Raw genomic sequence first — 26,688 nt, 5'->3', positions numbered from 1 at the left:
AGCCTGAACTGCTCCACCAAGAGCCTGGATAAAAAAATATAATGAAACGAAATAACTTAATACATGAAGGATAAAAGAAATGTCAGTAGAAAGACGTGTCAAAAGATAAGATGAAACAAGACAAGACTTCCTGGATAACTCTTCAGATGTGATGAACCAAGTGGAAACTTTTCTGAGAGCTGTGAAACTTTATACTGGCTGTGGTTCCGTTGGTGGATTGTGGGCCTTGGATTGTGTTGCAGGTTTGATTTCTCCTTCCATGTGTTGAACTGTCCTTTAAGCAAGACAGTGAACTCCAAACTGGGACATACAGCAGCAATAACACTTCACCACCAAACCCTGCCCTGAGCTTCGGCCTGTGATAGACTCATCTCTTCCACCTCTTTTGTCCTTCCTGTACTTCCTCGATGACCTGTGCTGTCTCAGAGGTTTTGAACATGCTGTAGACATTCCAGGCTCCAAGGACTGAGGTGAGGGTCAAACTTTTGACTTCCTGAGTTGGGCTTTCATGCAGAGCTGTCATGGCGTCACTAGTTTGCCTTTGATTTCTTACTGGGACCAGAGTTTCTCCGAATGGCGTTGTTGGAGTTGAAGGTGTTGCTTTCTGGGGTGGGGTTGTTAGCCCCTCACCCAGCCTCCTAACCTGTAGGACGAGCTGCTGCTCATAGTCTGTCCTCGCTCCTGTAATCCGCCCAGTTTGGTTGTACCTGCTGGGAGTTCAAACCCCTGCTGGTTTAACTCGCAGGGTCACTCAAACAGACTGCTCTCAGCCTTTTGTGTGTGTGAGGAGGTGAATGTGACAAACAACGTAAAGCAATCTTCGACTGCTGAAACAGATAAAAACCACTACATCAGTGAAAACCATTTATCAATATTTGAAAACTAACACTGGACTTATTAAACACAACCATTGGAATAACTTTGAGGGGATATTTACTTATCATCACAAGTAAAATACAAAATACACCTGCAGGTTTTATAAACTCAGCCTGGGTTTTGCTGTAAATACATGCAGTACAGTCACTCTGGATTGTGCTACCAGCTCTTCTGAAATGAGATGTCAAAACTTTCATTAAAAACCTCTCAAACACAAGGATTACTATTCACTAATTTGTATGCTGCTCATGCAGCACCCATCACGCCACATAATAATACGCTGCTCGACTGAAATATTCCAGTTTATTCTGGAATATACATTATTGCAAAAGCCTGTCACAAAATATGGAGTATACACGCTGCTGGTGCACAGCTGCAGCACCGGCATTACTATGCATCATTATTTGAAGTGCTGCAGGCGGCGGACTGAAGGCTCATGGTTGTATGGATGATCAGAAAAAGGTCACCACATGGACATTTAATCCACGTACGTGCATTCTACCCTCCCAGTTGTTGCATGCAGTCGACTCAGTGAGACTGACAGAGAATCCATCAGTTGGCTTTGGCTTTCAGCAAGCCTTAGATCATGAAAATTACTGACTGTCGAATCAAGCGATGCAACAGAACTACTCATCCAATAATTTGTTGTTTGACACGTTTCAAGACAAACAAACTCATTCCATCCTCTCAAATGTCAAAATCTCCCTCTGTTGTCATGTGAAACTGCAGTGAGTGTCTTTGTCTTTTGAAGTTTGTCATACAAAACAAACATTTTCACAGGAGCCTGAAAATGCCTCAGGGGCTTTTTTTGTGTGACATTTACCAGACAAAACAATTAATATACTAAATTAAAATGTGACAAATTAAATTATACTGAAAAGTAACAATTATTTTTTGATACTGCGTGTCTCATATTCTGTTTCTTTGATATGTTGTCTAAATCCATCTGATTGTTTAACCGTGTAATAAAGGATATTTCTTTTTGGAAGATTATTGAAGGAAGTGTTTACTGTTTGCGGTCCTTGAATATCTAATGATTTCCCCGTGTTCTCCAGTAAGGACTCATATTTGGTAATAAAGGCGAAATTAAAGGTCACCATGATTGAAAAAAAAAAACAAAAAAAAAACAAAGTTCCACTTTAGTTTACTATGTAAAGGAAAATTCTCCAGTGCTTTCTTTAGTTTCCATACAACAAAAATGGAGGTTATCTCTGCCCACCTCAGCATTATGACCAACCACGCAGCAGTAGGTGAAAAGACTTCTGCTCAGATATGTAACAAGCGCTGATGTCCTCATCCCGGACTATCACTCCTCTGTGGAGATCTTTTGGGTCCTGCTCAGCCTCTTTAGCCTCTCCAGGTTAACAACACAACAGCAATACAGTGGGAAGAGTAGTGGTTGTCCAACGGTGTAGCGATCTCTGAGATGTGGGGATACGCTCAAGTTTGACCTTCTTTTAAATCAGTCCAGAAATGCCAGTTTTTTAAAGACACAGTAGCATGTAAGACAACCCTGTTTAGTGAAAATCCATATATAGTATGCGTTCAATGTTACTTAATTTAATTCTAAATTATGATCAATACGCTGCACAGCAGACATCAACATTAACTAATCAGATCAGTGAATGTAGTGAGTATGAGCCTATCAGAGGCAGAGTGAGGGTCATAGTTTAATCCGGATTACAGCACTGGGGCGGTGGACTCCTCAGAAGAGCATCAGTGTGGTTATGTTTACGTCAGTGATGCATAGTTTATAATGCTGCAATTTTATCACCAAGAAAAACATCACAAACAGACTGGACTTTAATGGTTATTAAAATATAGTACAGTGTTAGTTAAAGGTGTAATACAACATTTTGATTTCCGGGTGGATCACCTAAATAATTGGTGGGTCTGTTTGTCAATCATTCTGACGAGCTGCTTTCGTAAGGCGGTTCTACGTGCTTGCGCCCAATCAGCTTCTCCCTTTTGCGCATGCGCATTCAGAGTGTTTATGTAGCCGGTGAGCTTCTGAGCTAGTACTTACCGATGGCGAGTCTGACATAATGAAACTGTAACTGTTTCGGGAAAAAAAGCTTTATTTATGAGCGAGGCTGATCGCAGAAACTGTAAACAGAGCCGTGCACACTGGAGAAGAGGAGATCGCGCTCGTACACTTCCGCGTTTCCTGGGAGAAGCAGGAGAGCCGGGCAGATGGTCTGGCGCATGCGCGTTGTTCAAAAAGTGAGTAACAGACTTGGGGCTTCGTCTTTTCAAGAAAATCGTGTATTAGACCTTTAATGCTAAACTAGTAGGAAACTGAACCGCCACCATCTTTCTACTTTCTCAAACATTTGTCAAACCATCGATCAAATGGCAACAGTTTACAAGAGTATGAGAGTAAATACGACAGGAGAAAAATGGAGGACGAGTCTATAATCAGCAACCTTCACAGCCTCTATTGTCCCATTTAGTTTCTTTCATTTGTGTTATTTTTACTTTGTCATCTTTTTTAGGAACCGTAAAAGCTCCAAAAGGTATTCAAGCATTATTTATTGATGTGAAGGGAAGAATGCTAAAAATGCTGAAACATGAAGAGTTCACTGCGTTGTATTTGGCCTTGTATGTTTGGCGGTTGAGTGGAAATGTTTTTAACTCATTAGCTGTTCCTGTGATTCTGTCCAGTCAATAATAATGATTTGAATTCTGTGGAGAATAGTGAGATGGATGGAGAAATCACCGTCTTTGATAATGCTCATGTGTTAAACACTAAAACAATGATGACACAGAAAGTCTTCATTGATATTTCCATCGGCACAGATCCTCTGACGCCTGAGCGAACGGAGGGAAATCTTTAAAGAACATGCAACGAAATCTATTTTCCTCAGAACCGCAGCACGGGCTGCACTGTCCGTCTTTGTCAGGTTCACTCCTCACAGCTGCCTCCTAATTCAGCGTGGTGGCTGCCAATACCACCCCCACCTCCCCCCGTCTGCTGCCTCACCCCCTCCACCCCCGCCACTGCTTCTGCGGCGCCTGCATCTTTTAATTGGTTGATTTTCTGGCAGAGAGCTGGGCAGATTGGTGCGGCAGGGTCAATCAACCGTGCCCACCAGCACCCTCAGGAGGTCCCGAGCATGAACGCTGCACGTGTGCCTTGTGTGTGTGTGTGTGTGTGTGTGTGAGTGAGTGTTTGTGTGTGGTCAGTAATTCACGAGATCTGGGCAAAGTAGGGTGTTGGTATGGATGCAGTGATGTAGACATACACTAATGTGCATTCATGCGTAGTGCATGTGATATGTATGCATTTATGTTGTTTGTAGTGGAAGGGGATTAGTGGTGTGTGTGTGTGTGTGTGTGTGTGTGTGTGTGTGTGTGTGGTGTGTGTGTGTGTGTGTGTGTGTGTGTGTGTGTGTGTTGTATTGATTCACTGTCAGCGACAGCAGAATAATCAGTCAGTTTTTCTTCCATAACCCTCAACTCTCCCACAGCTGCCTCAAAAAATAGTACTTGACAATCTATGATGTATCATTCACACAGGCACACTAATGCACACACACACACACACACACACACACACACACACACTGACAGGCGCTTGTGTAAACCCATTTCCATGTACATCCATGAGAGAAGCTCTAAGCAAACAGATGTGGGCTCTTTGATGAGACGAACACAGTGGGGACAATTTAAAGATTAAAGTCATTACTTTGTCTTCATGTGTTTGCTTTGTGTGTTTGGGGGGAGCACTGGGAACGGGTGCGGAGCCGGTGCATGTGATGAGAGGGAAGGAAGGGAGAACATAGAGCAGAGTGGTCATTAAATATATCATTATTCAGGCAGAAAATTTGGCCTATTTACATGGAGTCCTGGAGTTGGAGGCATGCAATAATGAGTGCGTGCATGCGTGCGTGCGTGCGTGTGTGTGTGTGTGTGTGTGTGAGACAGAGAGAGTTTTGAATCCTGGCAGACTGGATATGCTTCATGTCAAAAAATTACACTAAACTGTGTTATTTCGACCTTTTTGAAGAAAAAGTCATAGTGTTGATCTCAGTAATTGACTCTGTGTGTGTGTGTGTGTGTGTGTGTGTGTGTGTGTGTGTGTGTGTGTGTGTGGTTCTGGCCCGCCTCTCCCCTCCCGGTGAGTGACACTCGGCCCACCTTTCATTTATGTGCTGCCACTTTGCTACAAGGACCCTGTTACTGTACCTACCTGCGCCCGCCGGTTACCACGGAAACCACCCGGGGTGGCTTCCTGCACTGTTATTGGATGTGTCTCTACATCTTACATGTGTTCATTTGTGTCAGCTCCCACTGTTATTGGTTTTGTTGTCAGAATTTTTTCTTTTTCTTTGACTTTTTGTGGAATTTATTATTAGTTTTGATGAAATATACAGTACACATTTCCAGAAAGACACAAGCAATGCATTACCAAGTCAGCAGCACTTACAGTAACTTTTGAAGTGTTATTATTTTTGCTTTGAGTGAACGTTATTAGGTCCTTGTCAGTCATTATTTGTGCAAATGCTCTGAACTGACTGCTTTCGCCCTTCTGCAACGCCTCTTCATGTCAGTGGAGTTGAAGAATGGCCGCCATTTTTGACAAAGGTGTTGCAGATTTGGCCAGAGGCCTGTTGGGTTTGAAAGAGAAAGTCAAAGTCTTCATCATAAAAAGAGATGAATGAACCAAAATGCTGACAAGAAGACCATAAAAAAAAAAAGCAGAGCAATGATTATATCAAAAGAGCGATTGATGGACAAAATAACATGTCACTGAAAAACGCCAGCAATTTTATCAAGATCAACGGGAGTGAATAGTTTATTTTCATTTTGACTCCTCTAAACCACACAAAACATTGAAAATGCATGTGAAAGAGCAATCTGACACTATGTGAACTATTCCGATGGCATTTAGCTTGAAAATGTTTCTTTGCCTGTAGCCTCCAAATGAACAGAAAAAACAACAAAATCTGAACTTTTCCATCAAACAGTGCACCATAAAACTTCCTCATCCTCCATCACTTTCTCTGCTTTAGGTTGAGGGAGCACTGGAGGTGATCTCAGTTAACTATGGAGGAAAACATGGTGCATCACAGGGAGGGAGGCGAAGGACTTTGATTTAAAAAAAAAAACAAAAAAAAACTACACAACCACAGGGAGGAAACAGCCGCATTACAGTGAAACACTACTGTGACACAGCGATAGCCAGACTAGAACTGGATACGAGGGCCAAAAAACAAAAAGTCCAAAGTCAGGTCCCATTTTGGCAAAATGTTTTTTAAATTAACAGAGAAAACTTTCATTGCATTATGGAGTCGACATGAATGTCCATGTTCTCCCATTGTTAATGTTTGTAGCTCATCGTTTACTGCAGCTTGTGTGTGTGTGGTTTCATTAGAAAACAACAACAACAAAAAGCTGTGAGTAAGAAGAAAACAAAGATATTAGAAACTGATTTGAAAAATGATCATTGGCCTCTTCATCGGGCACTGCACACCTTGCTGGTCTTTTGTCTTCAGAAGTGTCTTAATCCTTGGTGCTTTTGATGCAACTAGGTCATGAAATGTGGTTTTTGCTCCACACTGACAACATAACGTCTCACAGATGCTGCGGATATCTTCGTTCCACATCTGCAATGCTAATGGAGATCTCTAAGGAGCTCTGCTGGACTGAGATCTGACTGTGGAGGTCTTTGGAGTCCAGACGGCACTTCATCATGTTCCAGTAACCAGCTGAAGATGGTCTGATCCCCGTGAGCTGGAAGTCTCCATCAGAAGATGGTTCGACGTAGTTATGAAGGGATAAAGAATGAATGCTTTTTTTTTTTGTTTGATGGCTTCCTGTAGGACACACACAGACCATCCTCTTCAGCATCACAGTGGCGTTCAAACTACACAGATACAGAAAAGAACAAAAAACATACACAGGTCTTCAAGAAAGAGGCCAAAGAGAAAGCAAAGAGGGCAGTGTGGGGTAGAGGAAAGAAAGCATTCCATCATCTGATGGACGCCTTTCCATGTAGTTCATAAAAAGTTGGCAAATTTCATAAATATCATTCATCTTGTTACGTAATGAGAAAGTTACTTTTCCTGAAGGTAGACAGTTGTTCACTTTGGAGAGCCAAAGCCCGACTGGAGCGAGAAATCAGATTTCTACTTCACAGTTATACTGTGTCTTTGCAATTCATAAGAGAATCTATATAAGTTTAATGGAGTGGCTGGATGTCAGATTAGATTCTAAAAGGTTACAAGGAAGACACACTTCAGGGTCTGCAGGAAAAAAAATAATCCCATGTTTCCTGGATAGAGCTCCACAGATATCACTTTCTAATTCACTGCACTGCTATTTGGTAGCAGCCCACATGTGGAATGACACAGATACAATATTTGAATTGAATCCATGTAATGTAATGTTTGATCTGATGAAACAGAAACCAGTTCAGCCTTTTGCTGCAGCTGTCAGTACATTTTACTCCAGATGTTTCCACAACTGTAGTTAGATTTCTGTCTTTGTTTGAAATACTTTTGAGATAATGTTGATCATGTGTAGCTGCTGCAGAAAATGCCTGCTATCTCAGATTTCTTTTCTTTTTCTCCGATTTGCATTGTGAAGTGAAACTTCTCCATCGCAATACCGTTTGACAAACAGGATGATTTTGATTGGTCAAAGGGTTTTTGGGAATTGAAAGATCGATGAAGTCTGTTTTCTTTAGCTTGGTGCATACTATAATGTTCTATGTGATTATTGTAAGAAGTTCTGTTTAAACTTAAAACAAGGGTGCTGACTTCGCAAAATCACATTTCAGTCACATCCATCTTGTGAAGATTTGATACACATAAAATCACACCTGGACATTTTGAAGTTGCACATTATTCCACAAATACATGTTTGTTTAATGACTGAATGAGTCTTGTTGAAGAAAACTAACACACACACACAGCAGGAGAGCTGACCACCAAACCCCCATGAACCCAGGCCGACGCATTCAGTGTGTGAAACTGATCGATCCAGTTCGACACCTCCTGCCTTTGGATCTTTTTTTCATTCTTGAAGGCATAGAGTCAGTAATGTGATGACACCTTCGTCAGAGATTTTATTCCATATTGACCTGGCAGCAGAAAGAGAACGTTGCTCGGTTGAACTTTAAGTGATCCGGTGAACTGAAACGCTGAGGAAGAAATGGCGTGTTGTCAGAAGACGGCTCACTGTGCTGCTAAAGGGCTGCTCATGTGTGATTCAGGCCACATTCAGATGCTACAGACTTTTCCACCTGCCTCCAAGTGAACCCTGTTTGTACAGATGTCATTTTTTTACAGATATAAGGTAAAATTGGTGATTAGACAAATGTCCAAGCTTTGACGTCAACATTGGATCTTAACTCCGAAAACTGCTGCTACTTTATAAACCTGGTTGTGCATGAGAATCCCCCAAAATCTGCATTTTTAAAAACATTTCTGCCCCATTTTTATGACAGTGTTCCAGCTGAAAACACATCTTTTGTTTGCAGAAAGTGTCATTTTCACCTGAATATTTTTGAAAAGTTCCACACTGGGAGCCAGTTCCAAAACACAGCATTTCCAGTGGCTCCGAGCACCGCTGTCGTGTAAACAGACACCCAAAAAGCAGCAAAAGGTTTGTGTTTTCACTTGAAATTATTGCCGTGTGAAAACGTACCCTAACAGTTAACAAGTCATCTTGAATCTGAAAAGTTTTAACTAACCTGATTAGAGTTAAATTTTTGATTCTGGTGACCATTACTAGTAATATGTTTATGGAATGAAAAACATGGGGGGGGGGGGGGGTTATGAGGCTCCAGTCCTTTAGGGAGAGACTTTCCTCCCTCTTTTGAGCCCCTCTTCTTAACATCACATGTACGGACTGTAAAATCAATTGACTCACTAACTGATGTGCACAGTTTTAAGCTTGCATCTTTCTCAGCATCTCCGAAATGGGATGACCTTGGTCTTAAAAATAAATAAATAAAAAAGCCAGAGTTCCAGAAGTCGTTGCTTTGGATTTATTCATCCAGGATGTCTGGAATTTTCTGGGTCAGCTCTACTCTATTAGCTGCCTTTAACTTCTAAAATATTTGGCCCATAGTTGAATATTTGTCAAGTGATGGCTTCCCGCAAATTTAATGAAAAGAGGAAATATTTAATACTTGGGAGGGTTGTGTCTTCACGCTGAAATACAGCAAATTGTTAGAAGTTTTAACACTTGTGTTTGTGTTACTCTATTAGAAACTTGGTGAATGCCTGAAAAAAAAATTCTGAATTTTAACAAATTTTATATTAAAGTGACTTCTGGAACTTTGATATTATTGAGCAACACTTTAGCAACATAACTCCATTTAAAAAAAATCAAAAGTCAGGTGTTAGGTTGAAAGTTTTTTCTCCACACAGTTGTTTGGCATTGCAGAAGGGAGATCTCACAGGAATAGAGCTCATCTAACACCCAACTCTTAGTATTAACTGTGGAAACAAGACTGTATTCAGACGTTGAGGTGGAAGTCAAAGGTTAAATATAATGTCAGACTCATGTACTCCTTGGTATGAATACATTTTTCCGTGTTTTGTTTGTTTGGGTCAGTGAAATGCCGCCTCTTTTTACGAGTTCACATGATTTCGACACAATATCATAAACCTAACAAATACTCCCTGTTTTTTTGTAAGTGCAGAAATGAAAAATTCAAAGTATTTTTTAAAGATAGTTGTAAAACTGCCAGTCTACAGGGAAAGTTTTGAAACATTTGTGTCAAATAGTGTAACAGTGTTACATTTCATGTTCTTTTGCAATGCATTACTATAACAGCATTTAAATACTGTAAACGAGGGAAACAATGGGTGTTCAGGAAGCTGCTGAAAGGAGCGGTGAAAGTGAAATTATAAAGGGGGAATAGAGCCAGTAAAGTCATCAAAAAAATAATTATATCACAAACCTTTACAATATGATTGTGGCTTCATATTTTCATGACAAAAAAAACAAAAAAAAAACAAAAAACAATTGAAAAATGCAATTGTGTTGTAATGCAAAGTAGATAAAATGTAATTACTACTATGTGCGAGTAGATAGACAATGACAAACATGGCGGCTTCCAGAGTGACATGACCATAGATTTATATAGAACACTAGATGCCTTGTCACCGCTGCCGGCCGATGAAGTCGGACGTCCGCAGAGGTCGGCCATCTTAGTACGAGAATCTGGCTCGCTCATGACATTATGTTGATGAGACATGAACTCTTTAACAAGCTGTAACTTGCTCAAATTTCAACCGATTTTCAAACATATATATATATATATATATACATCATATCCTTAATATTCTTCTGCAGAATTATGAATAATTTAGACAAACCATACATGTCCATATTTTTAGTTTTTTTTTTTAATTGAAAATATTTTAAGATGTGACATGGCTGTAGTGGAGGCTGAATTTACCCACCTGAAACTTCAGAAATACTTAAATCTCATGAACCTCATTATATTGCATATATTATATAATATTTATTAATATATACCATTAAAAAGTAACCTTCCACATTATTAAATCTATTGTAAATGTATAATGTCCCCCCATAGATTATTTAAAGATGAAATAGGTCACCAGAAAACCAATTGAAAATTTAGCGAAATAAGAGTATAAACATCTGCACAGATTGCCAACCTTACCTTGCGTTCCACAGAAACTCTGTAACAGCTTTCCCGTACTAAGATGGCCGACCTCTGCGGACGTTGTGGAGTCTGCCGTAAGGCATCTAGTGTTCTGTATAAATCTATAGACATGACTCCCAGTCCATGTTCTAGTTCCATAGTTCATATTAAGAGACGGTGGGATTTGTCTCTTTGTCCTTTGTTAGTGTTCATAGTGTGGGTTCATTACAACTTAGCCCCACGCTAACTACATCATTTTCACAATGTTGGTGTATCAACACAGGAGTTCTCCTGAAGACATCTTCAGAACTGTTAGTGGAGTTCCTGCCTCAATACTTCCCAGAGCTGCTGACTGTGTTCTGTTTGGGTCAGGAGATGAGGACTCAGGATGTCTGACACCACTGTTATGGATGGAAAAATGCATTTTATTTGCAAAACTCAGGTGAAATGAAAATTCCACAAGTTGCAAAACAAAAAAAGTAAAGAGGTATGATCCAAAGAACATGGAAACAGGAAGATTAAGGAGTTTCTTGGTCAGAACGTCCACCCTGACACTCACATATGATCATAATTTCATCGCTAATCTGTGTATTTGAGTTGCTCTGAACACTCTGCTCATCCCCCAGCACACACTCCTCTCCATGCCCGTGTCTCAGCCATGTGTGTGACAGTTACAGCCGCCACCCAGCGCGAGCCGTGCTTCCGCCACTGCCTCCACCTGAAGGCCCGGCGAGGGAGTCGTGTTATTGTTCCTGCCAGCTCTCTCTCCCCTCGGCGAACGCTCAGTGGAGGTGACAATTTAAGCAGCAATTCTGTCCATCTATGCACACACATGAATAATACATCGCGGCTGAGTGGTAATTCATACCATCGTAAGTACTGATTAGCAGGGAATCAGACAGCAGACATTCCCTCGAATAAACACACAATCAGCGAGCAGCAGTTGGATGTATCAACAGACACACACCATTATCCCCGCTCCTTTGCGCCATTCTTCATGTATGCCTTATCTGGATAAACTAAATGAAGTCAATAATTAAATTCTGTAATTAATTTTCACGACTGACATCAGGCGTCGGCCTGAGGGACGCATCTGTTTTTCTTTTCCGATCAACTCAGCCAAAACAAACTGGGACAAAAAAATAAAACAAAAGGTTAAAAAGTAATGAGAGCGTGCTGGTGTATGTCTGAGGCGCTTTTCAATTGAGCGCAGCATTGATTTGGGCCAAATTAGAGTTGCGGTTGAGGCGCAGGGTGAACGTGAAAGGCATGTTGTCGCTGTCGTATGAGGGCCCAACTTCTCGCTTTTTCTCAGCGTTTCAGTCCGTCTGATCGCTTCCTGTCTCTGTATGGCTCTCGCTCTGTGTATCTCTCTCTCTCTCTCCGCTCTCCTTCAGACTGTAGCAGTCCTTCATGCGGCGGACGCCTACGAGCATCTGCTTGAAAGCATTAGAGAGGTATTCGCTGAGGTTAGGTTGATGTAAGTGTCAAACAGAATCAGCCTTAAAGCCTGTCCTGAAAAATGAGCTGTGACAGTGGACCATTATCTCTTTGGTGTGTATTTTTAAAATTTACATCCCTGTCTTGATATAGCATCTTTAATGGAAGGAACATGCTTTTAGCTGTATGTTCATTTTTCCTCTTCACCATGTCCTCATCACGCTTTCATTCATCCTGTCGATCTGCAGACGTCTGAACATGTGGTGTATCTATCGTCCATTTTTCCATCGTCCCTCTGTCCTGCCATTCTTCTACTGGTCTTTGCCTTTGCTGACTTCTGCCTCGTTTACACAGCAATGATTTCAAGTGAAAATGAAAAAGTTTTGTTGAGGTCTTGGGTGTCCGTTTACTCTAGAGATAGACCTTTTTTTTTTCCAGGGCCAACACCTTAACCAATTATCGGAAAGTAAAGTTGGCCAGTAAAGGAGGCCGATAACCGATATATTTAATCCGATATTCATTTTCTGTAAAAGTGAAATTTTTTTAAATTAAATTTTGAATAGTACAAAGCTTCTCAGGCTTTCATAGCTACCTCCTGTTTGTGTTTTGTAGACTAACAGCAGAATTCGGGAGGATTGTTTGTCTTTTTCTGACTGAGGGAAATCTTGACTGAGGGAAAGTTATCGCTCTGTTTTTATGTACTGTGCAATGTTTTATGATCTCTTATCTTATATGTTAGATGCTCTTTTGAATGTTCTTGTATCTTTATATCTACGATTTTATATGATTATTTTTTTACCACTGTGAAGCACTTGGCGACCGATGATCTGTGAAAAGCGCTATAAAATAAATTATAGTTACTTACTTACTTACCTACTTAAGTATTTCCCTGGCCCTGGTTCCAGTCCATATTGTCCTGGACTTCGTAGTTTAGAATTGAGAGTCACCATAACAACAATCCAACTTGGCGTTTTTTTTTTCCGTACGAATATCTCTGTTACTGCCATTGTCTGACGCATATGTGGGTTGTTTCGTTACAAAAACAGCAACAGCACCCCACGTGCTTAATAGAGGTCCACTTTTTGTCACTGTAAGTTGCAGTCGATGTGGTAACGATATGAGTCAGAGATCTGAGGCCGTATGAAGCACCAGATGCTCTGGTTTGTGTCTGTGTGGCTTCCTGGCTGGTGCGATCTGCTCTGTAGAGATAAACGAATGCTGGCTGAGGCCAGTGGGAAAAATAGGCTCACTGTGTATCTTTAGCACCGCGCTGCACCACGATGCTCCGTGCCACCAGTGATACGCAGTGCGGTGCACCAGCTGGAATGGCAGGCATGCAGTAGAATGGGGGGTCTAGGAGTGTGCGGTGTGGCTTGGTGTAGTGTTGAGCATGTCATGGACTGTCTGTCCATCTCCTGTTAGTTTCCTCCGTTCACCCATTCAGCTATTCAGCTATTGTTCAATTTGTCAAAAAAACAAAACAAAACAACATATGGCTGGTTTAGAGGCAGCAGTGAAGGTACTTGTCTTTGTATTGGGACGAAACTCAAGGAGCCATGGAGAGAACATGTACACTCATGAAAAAAGGCCTGAGGATGATTTCAATTCTTTATAAAGGCAGCTTAAAGGACATGCTTCCTCTCAGCTCTCTTAGCTTCTTGTAGTATGAAGGATACTTGTCTGAGTGTATGTCCATACTCAAGATGGTGGTCATCCTCATGGGCTGGGGTAAACAGCTATATAATATAATGGAAAAACAGTATTGTTTATCTCAATATATATTTTGCATTAGTTTTAAGAGAGGCTTGCGTTTCCCATTTCTCACCTGCCTGCAGCCACTCCCACTCTGATCAAGCGTATGTATTGAGTTTGCATTACATGTCCCCTATTTCAGAAAAAAAAAAAAAAAAAAAAAAAAATCAATGTATGTATTTGGTCACCAGGCCGATAAAGATCCCAATTCCTTGGGCTATCATAAGAGAGGCCAATTTCACCCCATAATTATGTGACCGTTGTGACAGTAATTCCTTATTCTGGACCACGACAATAAACCAGGCGCTTCTGTTACCTATCCTCCCGCAGAGCCACCTCTCCGGGCCGTTACACAAGTCAAGGCTGTCAACACACGCACATCACTCTAGGGGCCACACCCAGTCTAGGTTCCATGTGGACCAAACTGTAAAGTCAATGTTTTTCTTGAAGTTGTTGTACTTTCTTGGTGGTTTGGCCGAATCAGACCCTCCTTTGGGCCGGTTTTGGCTCACCGGCCTTATGATTGACACCCCTAATTGTTTTGCATGTTGTGGCAGTGCTGTGCACGCACTTTCACTTTGTGCTTCCACCTCTTTAGCATTTCAAACCTTGTTTGGTTAATTGGAGGCTTCGGATCAGTCTATCAGCGGTCCACTACCTTTATCAGCTCGACACAGTCACCAATCACGAACCTCCTACTGCACTCTGTATCGTCAGTTGATTAACAGAAAAACCAGGAGCCTTCCAACTAAAGAAGCCGTTTCCCCTGTCTGCTCTGCATTCTGGAAAGTATCCCATTAGTTTGTTTCTTTGACATGTGGAATTCTTATTTATAAAATCCTTAGAACTTAGATCGTGTTGCACCGTTTTCGCACTAACTAAGCTTGATTTGGATTTTTTTTTCCCCCCCTTCTGGTGCTTGCCTCGTTGCAATTTTCTCGAGCTGTGTGTGGCGCGACCAAAGTTTTACAGATAGATCACTACAAAACTGATCTCATGAAGAAGAAGAAGAAAAATAACAATAATAAAGAGTCCTCCTGTTTGAGAAAACTGAACGCAGTAGGTGTTGATCAAGTGTTTCCAGAGGCTGGTGTTCTGTACAGACACAGCCAGACTGGTTCATGTTGCCATGTCAGACCTGTCGTCATCATAAACTTGATGGCTCCATTTGAATTCATAATGACGACTCTGTCTGCATCTATAATGCAAAAGTAGAGTCGATTCAGAGTGTCTGGACAAAAGCAGCTCGGTAGACTCTGAAATGCAAAAACTCAGCTGCACAGACAGCATCTGTAATTTGACCATCAGATCGCAGGCATACATGCACACCAAGGGTCACTGCGCTTTCAGGCTTTCAGGTGGGATAAATACAGTTAATTACCTAATGATCGTACAAACGGCTTCCTCCGTCCACAGTGGAAGCGTGGGATCAATGCACCCTCCACACTCTGAGGGAAACGACGTCATGAGAAGACACCCACTGCACTGTCTGATCCGCGTGGAGTGCACGGCTTGCAAAGTAAGCCCAAATCGTTCAACCGCCGCAGCAAAACCTCTGCAAAAGAGCAGGTGAGTGGCACGTCTGAGGGTCGCCGGCACAATGAGTCCGTCAGTTATGAATCAAAAACACTGCCGACAGAAGAACGTGATCAGTGTTCAACTCCTCAAGAGCGCGCCTCGCTTTCCGTGAATAGAGACGAAGAGTGGCAGGTGGATGTATTTTCAAATCACACTCTCAGAGTACTAGACGTGTGTTTTGAATGAGCATGCTCATGAGCAGTCAGAGATGAACAAAAGCGAAAAGAGCAGATCCTTCAGTCTAATCTATGATTTTGAGCTTTGTGGTTTGGAGGCAGTGGAAGTCGTCAACATGACTGAAATCCAAACTTTTTTTAGAATTTTTTTTTTTTTTTTTGCTTTGTACCTAGATCAGATGGTATACCACTAAACAAATTGTTGCATGCCTGCAGATTTCGATTCAAATATGTTGTGTATATCCCATGTACATGTATATTCCAGTCCATGTTTCCTGGGACTTATTTGTCATTCAAGTTTTGTGACATTCAGCTTTTTGCGCACCAGGCCCAGACCTCAATCGGACAAACATGTGATTTCTTTCAGTGCTTCCGCCATCTAAACCGTCGAGTCACATGTGTTCGACTCCAACATCATTGACGTGAGACTGACGTCAAATCCACGCAGCAGGAAGCGACGCGCTCTTAATCTCCTTCTCCTCATCGTGTGTTTGCCTCAGTAATGTCGTCTCCTATTGTACAGCCACTTGAAAATGGATATGCACGCGTTGACGGGTGTGGCGTCCATATTTACTTAGGTAAACAGCGCACTCAGCATCACGTGACACTTGATTCGCTGCTTGTCGTTCACTTCCTGGCTGTTTAATGTTCACCCTGCAGAGTGATGTAGCTACATTGAAAATCTTTTAGGAATGATCACGCAAAGAAATCTGACCTCAGCAAGAAATGGGAATTGAGCATGAAGACCTGCAGTGTGAACGCGGCGTTTGCCTGCTTTCTCGTAAAGGTTTGACTGGCGAAGAACCTGGAGAAGTGCGGTTCACAGACTGTTTCCCATCTGAGCGGCTGAAGCTTTGAACTTCCTCAGAGAAGTCAGAGGTGGACTCCCTCACTCGCTTCCTTCTTGCAGAGTCGCCCGTGAAAAGCACATTTTAAATAACTCCCATCATGCCTTCCATTTATTAATGGAATGTCACTTCCTTTTTTTTTGCATCACTCTCCTGACTTACACTTTTCCATAACCTTTCCACAGACTTGCTTTGAGTGCACTTATTCTTCATGTTGTTTTTGTCGCGGGGATCACTGATTTACCAGGGAATGGACTTTTCCTGGCTAATCCTCTGTGCCTCTGTTGAATTATGTCAGTGTCTTAGTCCATTGGCAGGAGGTGTCTGGACAGTTTTTTAAAAAATATACTGTATACCACAGCTAATTGTCTACATACCACCAGAGTGCTGGAGGGAAATGCAATAAATACATCAAATTAACTGACAAGTAGGTGGTTTATTGTCAGGGGAAATACGGAAGAAACTGCCAGAGGGTTGGTTCTGTTTTCACAAATCACTACTTTTCTCATATTTTTTTCGTAATCGTCCCCCATTTTATGTTGCATATTTGCAATAGCTTATGGATAAAAAATTATTATAATCAGTGCAAAATGTCATAGGAACTTTTTGCCTGTTCACTTAGGATATCATTCTGCATAATTTCCAATAAGTCGAACGCGGTGTGGCCTTTAATTCATGGTAATGTACTGTTTTTAAACAGCTCCAAAGGCTATAAACTGAAATGGTCTTGAAAACTTGACTCACCCTTAAACACTCTATTCAAGGCATTTTCCCATTGACTACTTTCAATGTTAACTTTGTTAGCAGTTTGGATGTTTTTCCCTCAAGACTCAGAGCCGTATTATATTAGATAAAATGTGTGAGTCCAAACATCAAGGCACTCTTTTATGTTAAAGTCAGGACCAGAATAGGGCGTGATTTATGTCACAATACGCAGGATTTCAATAACACTGGAGCTGAAATGTTTTTAAAGAATATAGAGTAGAAACCTGTGTCAACAAGGTAAAAAGGTCAAACGTTCAGACTAAAGATTTGCTTTTAAAATGCATCAAGTGGTTCAGAGATGTATGTGCAAGGCCAAAGGCGAGTTCAGAGCTGATGTTGAAAGTGCTACTGCAAGAAAACACTGAAGGCAAGTTTCAGAAGGAGAAGTTACACACGTGAAAAATTCATGATAAGCCAAGTGAGTCGCAGTTTAAAGTTACATACTCGATGTTTACGTCAGTGCCATCAGCTAAAACAACATGCTTTGATCATCCATTCATTTGGAACTCCATCCATTCTTGCACTGATCCATCCATCCATACATACATACAATTATAATTCTAATTAACAGGAAGAAACCAGCAGAACCAGACTTGGAGATGGAGCCTTTCTGTAGAGCCAGACTCTGGCTGTGTTCAAAACCACATACTGCCTACTACACCCTTCCATACTCATACTATCCATCCTGCACCCTGCTTACTCAGTCCATCAAACAGTATGCAAAGCGTTTACACTACAGCATACTACATAATAACCCACAATGCATTGCACTCCTCCCTGAGCAGAAATCGACCTGCTAAAGCTGATTTCACTTTAGCTCTAAACTCTTCAAATGTATAACTTCATCGAGATTTTTTTGTAAATTAGGCGACAACGTGGCCGTTTAGAGTCCGAGTGTGTTGTTTATTTGTCCGAATATCAACCGTCTATGATTTTGTTCGGACGAATTCGCCGAAATTCAAGCCGGCCGCAGTGAGCAACGCACTTGCGGTTATTTTCACCAAAATAAACCACCCCTTTCCCTTTCTCATGCAAAACAACCTTAGTGATGAATCTGTGCTTTTACTTTGAAAACAAGAAGCCAATCTTTCAGCAATATATCTCGCTTAACATCGCCATTTGGACCGGTGTCCCGTTAACGGACCAGTTATGATGCCAATTATGATGCTTTACCGACGGAGAGTGTTTTCGGCTCTTCAACAAAGATCGGCTCGCCGTCTTCGGTACATCATGGTCGCTTTCAACATGGACTTGTTGTCAGATGTGTGCGTTTTTTTTTTTTTTTTTTATATTATATATATATATATATATATATATATATATTATATATATATATATATATATATATATATATATTTTAATCAATGTAAATCCAATCAGAAATCTCTTAACATAACATACCTACGAGCACAAAAATTGGAGGAAAAAATATATCTAGAACCATACTCAGCTTGCTAAATGTACATCATTAAGAAACAATCATTGTGAACTGAATAAAGTTTATTCAAATGTCCGTCGCGTTGCATCTTGGGTAATTTCAGTATGAGTAGTGAACTCACGATGTCTACTCAACATTTCTGGCGAATGCAGTATGCATCCGGGAACTTCTCGCATACTCAAAATCGCATGCTGCCAGTGTAAACGCACTGCATACTCAATAAGTTAGTATGAGTAGTAAGTAAGTACGCGGTTTCGAACACAGCCTCTGTCTGGACTTTCTGCTGTTTGGATGGGGTTAGGGCAGTCATGGGGAATCCTGGTCCATGGAGAGCTGCAATCCTGCATGTTTTCAATGTTCCGAAACACCTGAATCTAATGAGTGTATCATGATGAAGCTCTGCAGGCAGCCTGATAACGAGCCAGTCATTACAGTCAGGTGTGTTGAAGTGATCACACGGTGATACCGCGCAGGAATTCAGCTCCCTGGACCGGGATTCCCACCCTGGGTTACACAATAGGAGAGAACAAGCAAAGTAGTGACTGATTCACACCCAGTTAGAACACATCAGTTTATCAGGTTATGGAATGCTTGTTATAGTTATGGTCTGTTTGAATGGATAAAATATGAAAAAGTGTGACAACAGCCACACATGAATACTTGGATGAAACTCCATGTGTGGCCGATGACCTCAGATTTATTTGCCCAAATTGAGTTTGTTGGAGGAAGATGCTCACAAAATGCAGATCACTTCATGCTACTATGAATAAAGGCCAATGATAAAGTCACCTATAACTTGACATCTTTAAAATTGATGCTTGGAGATTGTTCAGGTTGGATCAGTGAGTACACAGAGACAGCAGCTCTGCAACTTATTTGCAAATGATTAAATTTCAGTGAATGCAATTGTATTTTTAAGTTTTTAAAAATCACTTTTAAGCAACAATAGAAGAACTAAATATGCTGCAATGCATGCTCAGGACTCTCATGGCTTGATACTGTTTGCCTTGTTTATGAGGGAACCAACCGGACGATGAGCAGTGACGGCAGTTTTCTGAATTTCCTGGCGTTCTGCCTGAATTTCCTCGGTTGCTGACTGACCAGATCAGAGAAGTGTTTTCATCAGGCTCTGCAGTTTAAATGCTGTTTGGCAATATTCCAGCCAGGCTGTCGTATGTCTCTTACTCAAAGTGGCTTCAGTCTAAATTTCATGCCACAAAGGCCTGATTGATGGAGCGCTGCTGAGATGGCCATCCTTTCTGCAGGTTCTCCTGTCTCTGCAAAGAACTTCTAAAGCTCTGTGAGAGTGACTGCCGAGTCCCTGTACATCGTTAAAACCAAAGACCTACTTTTTTTAGATTTTGGCCAGACAACCAGCTCCACAAAGAATCCCACTGGCTCCCTCCATTCATGACTATTCAAGTTCCGATGCCTGTGGGACTGCTCAGAGCTTCAAACCTGCCTTCATCCCATGGCACCGATCTGTGGCTCAGAACCTTCTTAGCAAAGAATTTAACGTGGAATTTCTTGGACTTCCAGAGTTCAGTTTTGAAGTTGTTTTCATGCCTAATTTTCTCCAATCCAAACGAACTCCATTCAGGTTCTCAAAACATTGGAGGAATGAGCAAAAGACTGAGCAACTGACTTGCAATGTGTACAGTAAATTGTGAGAATTTGGCAGTGAACTTTGTATATATTAACACATTTTATTGATCAGATTGTACATGGTGATTTTACTGCATCTATAATTTCTTACTCAGTTCATTACAAAAATATCTAAGCTGTTTATCCACTGACTGAAGTCAGTATTTTCCCATTGGTAGGGAATTGAAACGTTTTCAAAAAGTTCCACCTTGGGAGCTGTTCAGTGGCTCGGGTCACCAATGTGGTAGAAATTAACTTGTGTAAATGGGGCTTTGGAAGCAGCAATCACAGCCTTTAACCAGGAGTAGTTGTCAGTAATACGCAGTGTCTTTCTACATATTGTGATAAAGAATACAACGCAACACAACCAAGAGAGCGGTTTGGAGAAGAACTCCCACCTGCTGATTCGTGTCATTAACACCACCGCCGCCTCCACTGTGCTCCATGTTCTCACTCTGTCACTTTGAAACTTGTTAGATTGAAAGTTTGCTGTGATAAAAGGCGTGAAAGAGGAGGGATGGTGCTGGTGGAGGTCGGGGTCAGAAGTCTGTCAAACTTCCTGGCTCTTGACATGATCTCTGCGGTCCTAAATGTGTAGTTTGAATCCATTTGTATTTGTCCTGTAGCCTGTGTTAAAGAACTGAGAAGAGAACATTGACGTTGGTGTCAAAATGCTTCATTTGATTAATTTCCTCGTTTAGCGCTGTCTCAGGTCTCGTGGAGTCACTGTTTTGGAGGCGCGCTTTGCGTGTCCCACTATTATTGCTGGACCCCAAATGAGAGCCGGTAGCTCGGAGTTGGGCCTCCTGCGGCTGCAGCTGTGAGCCCCGCATGAAATTTCCTTTGGTCACAGTTTGTAATAGAGGTGCCGGTCCGGCCATGGCTCGGCACGCGCAACAATTTCCTGACATGAAGAGATGTCTCAGAACGCCACGCCAACATCGACACAGCTGGGATTTTTTCATCCTTTAGTTTGTTGTTCGGCCGTTTACACACAAGGCTTCACACAGTCTCATGTTGTGTGTTCATTTCTAATGACTTATTTTTTCGAAATGCGAAGGTTAAGTGAGTGAAAATAAATAGAAAGTAATGAGGATTTGATGAGTTGTGGGGTGGAGACACTGGTGCTTATGGATTTTGTGCAAGTAGAAATCGAACAGCAGTGCTTTTATGCTTGTCTGTAATTCTTTAGAATTCTTTATTATTATTATTATATTATTATATTATTATCATCATCATCCATCATCATCATTATTAGCATCATTGTTATAAAATAATAATAATAATAATAATAATAATAATTATTATTATTATTATTTTCCCTTTTGGCTAAGAGTCTCGGAGGACGGACAAGGCGATCAGCATTAATCATTGACCAGACCTTGTCGGTTTTATCATTTGTGGCAATATTAATTAGCCATTGCTTTGCATCTGAGTAAATGTGAATTGGAATGGAACAGCTGGCTCTGTTTAGTGGACCAGATTGGGCCCATAGGCCTTATGTTTGATACCTCTGCTCTACAGGCACGCCACAGGTAAAGTTTTGTACCAGTCTTTCCAAAGGGGGTGTCTGATTCAGCTGTTTACATTAAATAAATCATCCACAATGTCAGAGAAACCACTGGTTTGAGTTCTGTTCATCCTCAATAAGAAAATCACATGTTGTGATCATTTGTGTCCAGCGACTTTATTCAAGATACAAAAACTGAAAAACCTAAAGAAAGGTTAGATTATACCTCCCTTGTGGTGTTTCTGTGTGAGACATCAATCTCCTGGTCAGGAGTGATTTGAGAACTCTCGTTGGATGTGTCTCATTTTCACCTACAGAGTGTGTCCCTGCTCCAACGTGTGAATCAGGCCTTGATTGCGTTGTTGGTTGTTTGTCTTTTGTCAGATATCGAACGTTTGTCTCGGAGGACGCGGGGCCCAACACGCTGGTTGCCACGGTGCTGGCCAAGGACCCCGATGGAGACGGGATCACCTATAAGATCACAACGGGAAACGATGAAGGGAACTTCGTCATCGACAGCCAGAAAGGTTGGCCATGTTTTCCTCTCTTCTTTCAAATATTACTGCTCATTAATACTGATGTTGATATTCTTATTTCTTTCCTTTAATTATCATTTTGCTTTTTGAAAATACATTGAGACAAAGTCCTCACAGAACATTGTTTTATTGCCTCTCGCATTAGAAATAATAGCTTCTCAAAAAATGCTAATTAACAAAAACAAATTCTTTTCTGTTTGAAAAAAAAGTTTTTAGTTTGAGAATAGTTCTGAAAACAATGTTCAACAGAAATGGTAGAAAACATTGTCGTTATCATGTTGGACCACCGATGGCTGCCCTTGTTTGTTTCTGTGATGAAACCGTCCTGAAACTGCTAAGCGTGCACAGGACAACTATTAACTGCGACAGTGGTGAATGTAGCAACGTTTTCGCCATCAACATGGAGACGGAGCCTGAGCTGTTTCAAAAAGTTTCATTCAGTGACTCAAAGCTCCATTCTTCAAGGAGGGGTATTACGTGTTTTTTAGCCCTTTAGCATCAATCTACAGCACACTCAAGCAACAGCTTTGTCCATAGTTGGATGGTGAAAGCTGCATGTGTCAAAAACAACTTCAATTAAATTTGCCTCTGCATCAGGCTGCCTCAAGCGACTGGAAATGGGTCCCTGTCTCTTTAAGAATCTCCTCAGCTTAGTGACACGCCCCCCTCAGAGCATCCATCTCCGCTATTTGCGGTGTATTTCCCCCGCCCCTCTCAGGCGGGGGAGCGTGAGCTCTGCAGGAGGAGCCGTGCAGATTACGTCAGAGATGGGCGGAGCTGTGGATTACGGGCGGAGCTGTGCAGCACCGAGCGTTTCAGCGCTCAACATGGCTGCCAGGGGGAGATTCAGGGATTGCTCAAATATGCGTGACTGGTTCAGGAAACAACTCCATGCGTCTTTTTAATGGGGAAATGACATTATAGCATTATACAAAGCTCAAAAAAAGTTGATTTTGCATAATACCCCTCCTTTAAAGAAACACCCAAAATGGAATAGAAGTTTTCCATCATAAAACAAGACGAGATGGGATATGCCTTTACTTGTCCCACAACAGTACATCAATATATGTGTGGCATTATCTACATTCTTTTAAGAGTAATGTAGAACTATTGGGCATTAAAACTGTAAAGGCAGTTCGATTGTTGCAAAATTTTAATGCAATCCAGCCTTAAAATATGAAGTTTTCATAAATAATTCAGTTGATTTCATCAAGTCTCTGCTCATCCCTCAAACACAGAATGCGAGACAATATGTAGTCATGACACATGTCTGTCTGTTTGTCTTCTGCGGAAAGAAAAAACACACATGGCAGAAATGCAGCATCTGAACAGCCGAGCTCCACTACTTATTTTTGTCTTTCTGTTTGAAACGCTCAGTGACAAATGTCAGACCTTTAGGCTGCTTTCAATTTGATATTCACCTTCGGCACAACACCCTGCAATATACACAGACCTATTTTCACTCTGCTTTGCTGTTGTCTTCACTGCTATATTTACAACACACCATAAAAATGTAAAAGCTTCGCAGTTTGTCAAGCGTGCCCTCGAGTCTCTTGAAAATATGCTCACTTGTGTGTGTGGTATAGTTTTACTTCTTTCCGCGTTGTCGATGTGACGCCGCGCCACGCCGGCTTCCTCTTCTCACTTTGAGAAGTAAAGTATATTTACATCCTGACAGTTCATGTCATGAAGGTGCCGGAATTATCAGCCCATGTGCAAACACTCCTTCCACAGTGTCTTTGTGACTAACAGGCTGCATCCAAGGAGTCTGCACTTCCTCTGAGGCAGGAGCAGCACAGGCAACGGGAGATAGGAAGCCGGGTTAATGTTGCACTGTGTGTGTGTGTGTGTGTGTGTGTGTGTGTGTGTGTGTGTGTGTGTGTGTGTGTGCGCGCGCGTGATGGTGGCTATTCCATGACTCTGGGACCGTTTTACAAATTGCAGCCACCCGTCTGAATTTCCATATCACATTATAGGGTAAAATGATGTCTACTACAAATTCAATTACTGAAAACTTCAAGGCAGGATTTCCACTGCTCACGAGCAATGGCATCCCGTGTCAGCCGACAGCAGAGAGTAGAGACTCTCACGGCTAGAACTTGATTCCTGCTAACAGGTGAGGAACACACTGACTTCCACATGCATACTGTGTGACTCTGAGCAAAGCCCTGCTCAGCGTCGGTCTCGGAAGGGGAACTTGAATTCAGGCTTGTGTTCTGCATCTGATGAGCTTTAGTGCAGTGCAGTGAGGAGGTCAAGGAGTCTGTCTACGTCAGAGCTGGGAGAACAAACGGCCCCACTTCATCTTGAGTGGGCCGTACCATTAAAATAGTGCCATAATAAACTTGTGATGCAGAGTTTATGGGATGAAAATGTCAATATTTCCACAAATAACAGTCACTACTGAAAATGACTCCATTCTCAGTTTAAAGCACGAAACGTTTTAATGAAACCTTGTGAAATTCACTGAAATATCCAGAAAACTTTTAACAAAACTGCTGAATTGTGCATGTTCATACAAACTCCCTCTGACAACATGGCTTTGAGGCTAACCCCCGGATCCCACAGCACGCGTTTTGGGAGCGTTCGGCCGCGTCGCGCTGCGTCGCGCTGGCCGCAGCAAATAGATTGCCATTGTAGTGGTCAGGAGCAGTTCCACATCCAGCGTTCAGTTGCGTGCGTCGCCGACGCGTGCGTCGCGCTCAGCCGCGTCCGGGATAAAAATATGCGTCCCACCTATTTTTGGCTGCGGCCGCACGCGAGCGCGTCAAGCTCCCCTGCTCGGATTAGCTCCAAACAGGAAAGAGAACTGAAACACTTCTGTGTTTTCAAAATTAAATAATTTGAAACTTTACATTTTTGGTTTTTGTCAGAGATGTTTACTGAAGTGTCTTTGTATAATCTTCAGTACTTATATTGTGCCAGGTCACAAGTTTTGGTTAGTCATGTAGTTATACATCTATTTGTAACAATATTGTTTTAAATATGCATTTTGTCATAAATAAAGCTCATTACAAATATCCAAAAAACTGAAGACGCATTTGATATTTGAATACATTTGTGGAGTCAAAAAAATAGCATATGGTTTGTTTTCCATGTAATGGTAATGTTTGTCCCCTTAATACAGTTCGTTTGTGTGCTTATTTTAATGTGAAAGGGTAATGGAGTTAAACGCGCAGCACAGACCGAGTGGGTCGGGTCTGTGTTTACTTCTGGATGCGCAGCTAAACTATTGCCATGGTGAAGAGAGACTCATTGTGGAAGTTGAGAAACTGTTTGGCAAAGAAACGACGAATGAATGAGTTGTTGTTCGGCTTTTAGTACTCTCAGTATATTGTGGGATCTTGAACATCTGGCACATGCGCTTCACAATATTTTTGCGCTCTGCTCTGACGGAGCAGAGCGCAGGAGAACGCCTGCAGTGGGCGTTGGCGCGCGCACACAGAAACGGACGTGAACGTGCAGCGCAGGGAGACGCGTGCTGTGGGATCCGGGGGTAATGCTAGCTCACTGTGCTTCATGGCAGCATCACTGATGTCTCAGCACAGATCTCTGTGTTGTGTCTGCTTCTATTAAGAAATTTGTTTCAACAAATGTTTTCTTTGAAATTTTCCCAATTTGCTTCGTGGTTTGCTAGGTCAAAAAAAATTGGAGCCAGTTTTAGAAGAAGTACCTGCTGCATCAAACCAATGTGTTTCCAAACAGAATTGTAGAATCTGTACACACACACACACACACACACACACACACACACGCACACACACACACGGTGATTCAGAAACCATCAGAAATCTTTTACCACCAGAAGCCTTAAGCCTTCACACAGGGCTGCTTGGATTCAAGCTTTCATGTTTGAATGTTTCTTTGTAAAAGCAGCGATCCAGACTCACCAGAGCAGCCGATGGTTTTCCAATCTTCAGTTGTCCAGTTCTGGTGAGCTTGTGTGACTGTATGCCTCAGTTTTCTGTTCTTCTGCTGCTGTAGACCATTAGCAGCCGTTATTTGAGTTGCTGTTGCTGTTATTTTCTATTTACCTTCGACCAGTGTGTCCATTCTCCTCTGACCTCTGGCATCAACAAGGAATTTTGTCCCAGAGAACTGTTGCTCACTGGGTGTTTTCTCATTTCCTCACCACTCTCTGTAAACCCCGGAGATGTTTTCATGTGAAAATCCCAGTCGACCTGCAGTTTGTGAAAACTCCAACAACCATTTCATGTTCAAAGTCATCTCAATCATCTTTTCCATCACTCTCGCGCATGGTTTAAACTGCAGCAGATCATCTTCACCATGACTAGAGGCTTCTATGTAGATTACCTGGTTCCCTGGCTGCATTAACCAGTGATGGACGGGTATACCTAATGGAGCATCCAGTCAGTTTGTTTCACAAAAAGTCAGCAGAAGTTTTCACTGAATGAATCAAGGTGAAGAGAAATGATGGAAATGCCGCTGCATGCCCAAATATATGGCTTTATCATCTTTCCATTCACAATGCAG

General features: G+C 41.8%; 1 protein-coding gene across 1 annotated transcript in view; it reads left to right on the top strand.

The window, feature by feature from the left end:
* The window catches only part of LOC115389974 (neural-cadherin-like), a 292,942-nt gene that overhangs the window by 32,441 nt on the left and 233,813 nt on the right, over positions 1-26,688 (top strand). The window contains exon 7 of the mRNA XM_030093594.1: positions 22,043-22,185. Within this exon, the coding sequence (XP_029949454.1) occupies positions 22,043-22,185 (143 nt within the window). The remainder of the gene's footprint in view (positions 1-22,042; positions 22,186-26,688) is intronic.

Source organism: Salarias fasciatus, chromosome 1, assembly GCF_902148845.1.
Source record: "Salarias fasciatus chromosome 1, fSalaFa1.1, whole genome shotgun sequence".
NCBI classification, from domain to species: domain Eukaryota; kingdom Metazoa; phylum Chordata; class Actinopteri; order Blenniiformes; family Blenniidae; genus Salarias; species Salarias fasciatus.
The sequence above is the reverse complement of the archived record's forward strand: the minus strand, read 5'-3'. Positions and strand labels throughout refer to the sequence as shown.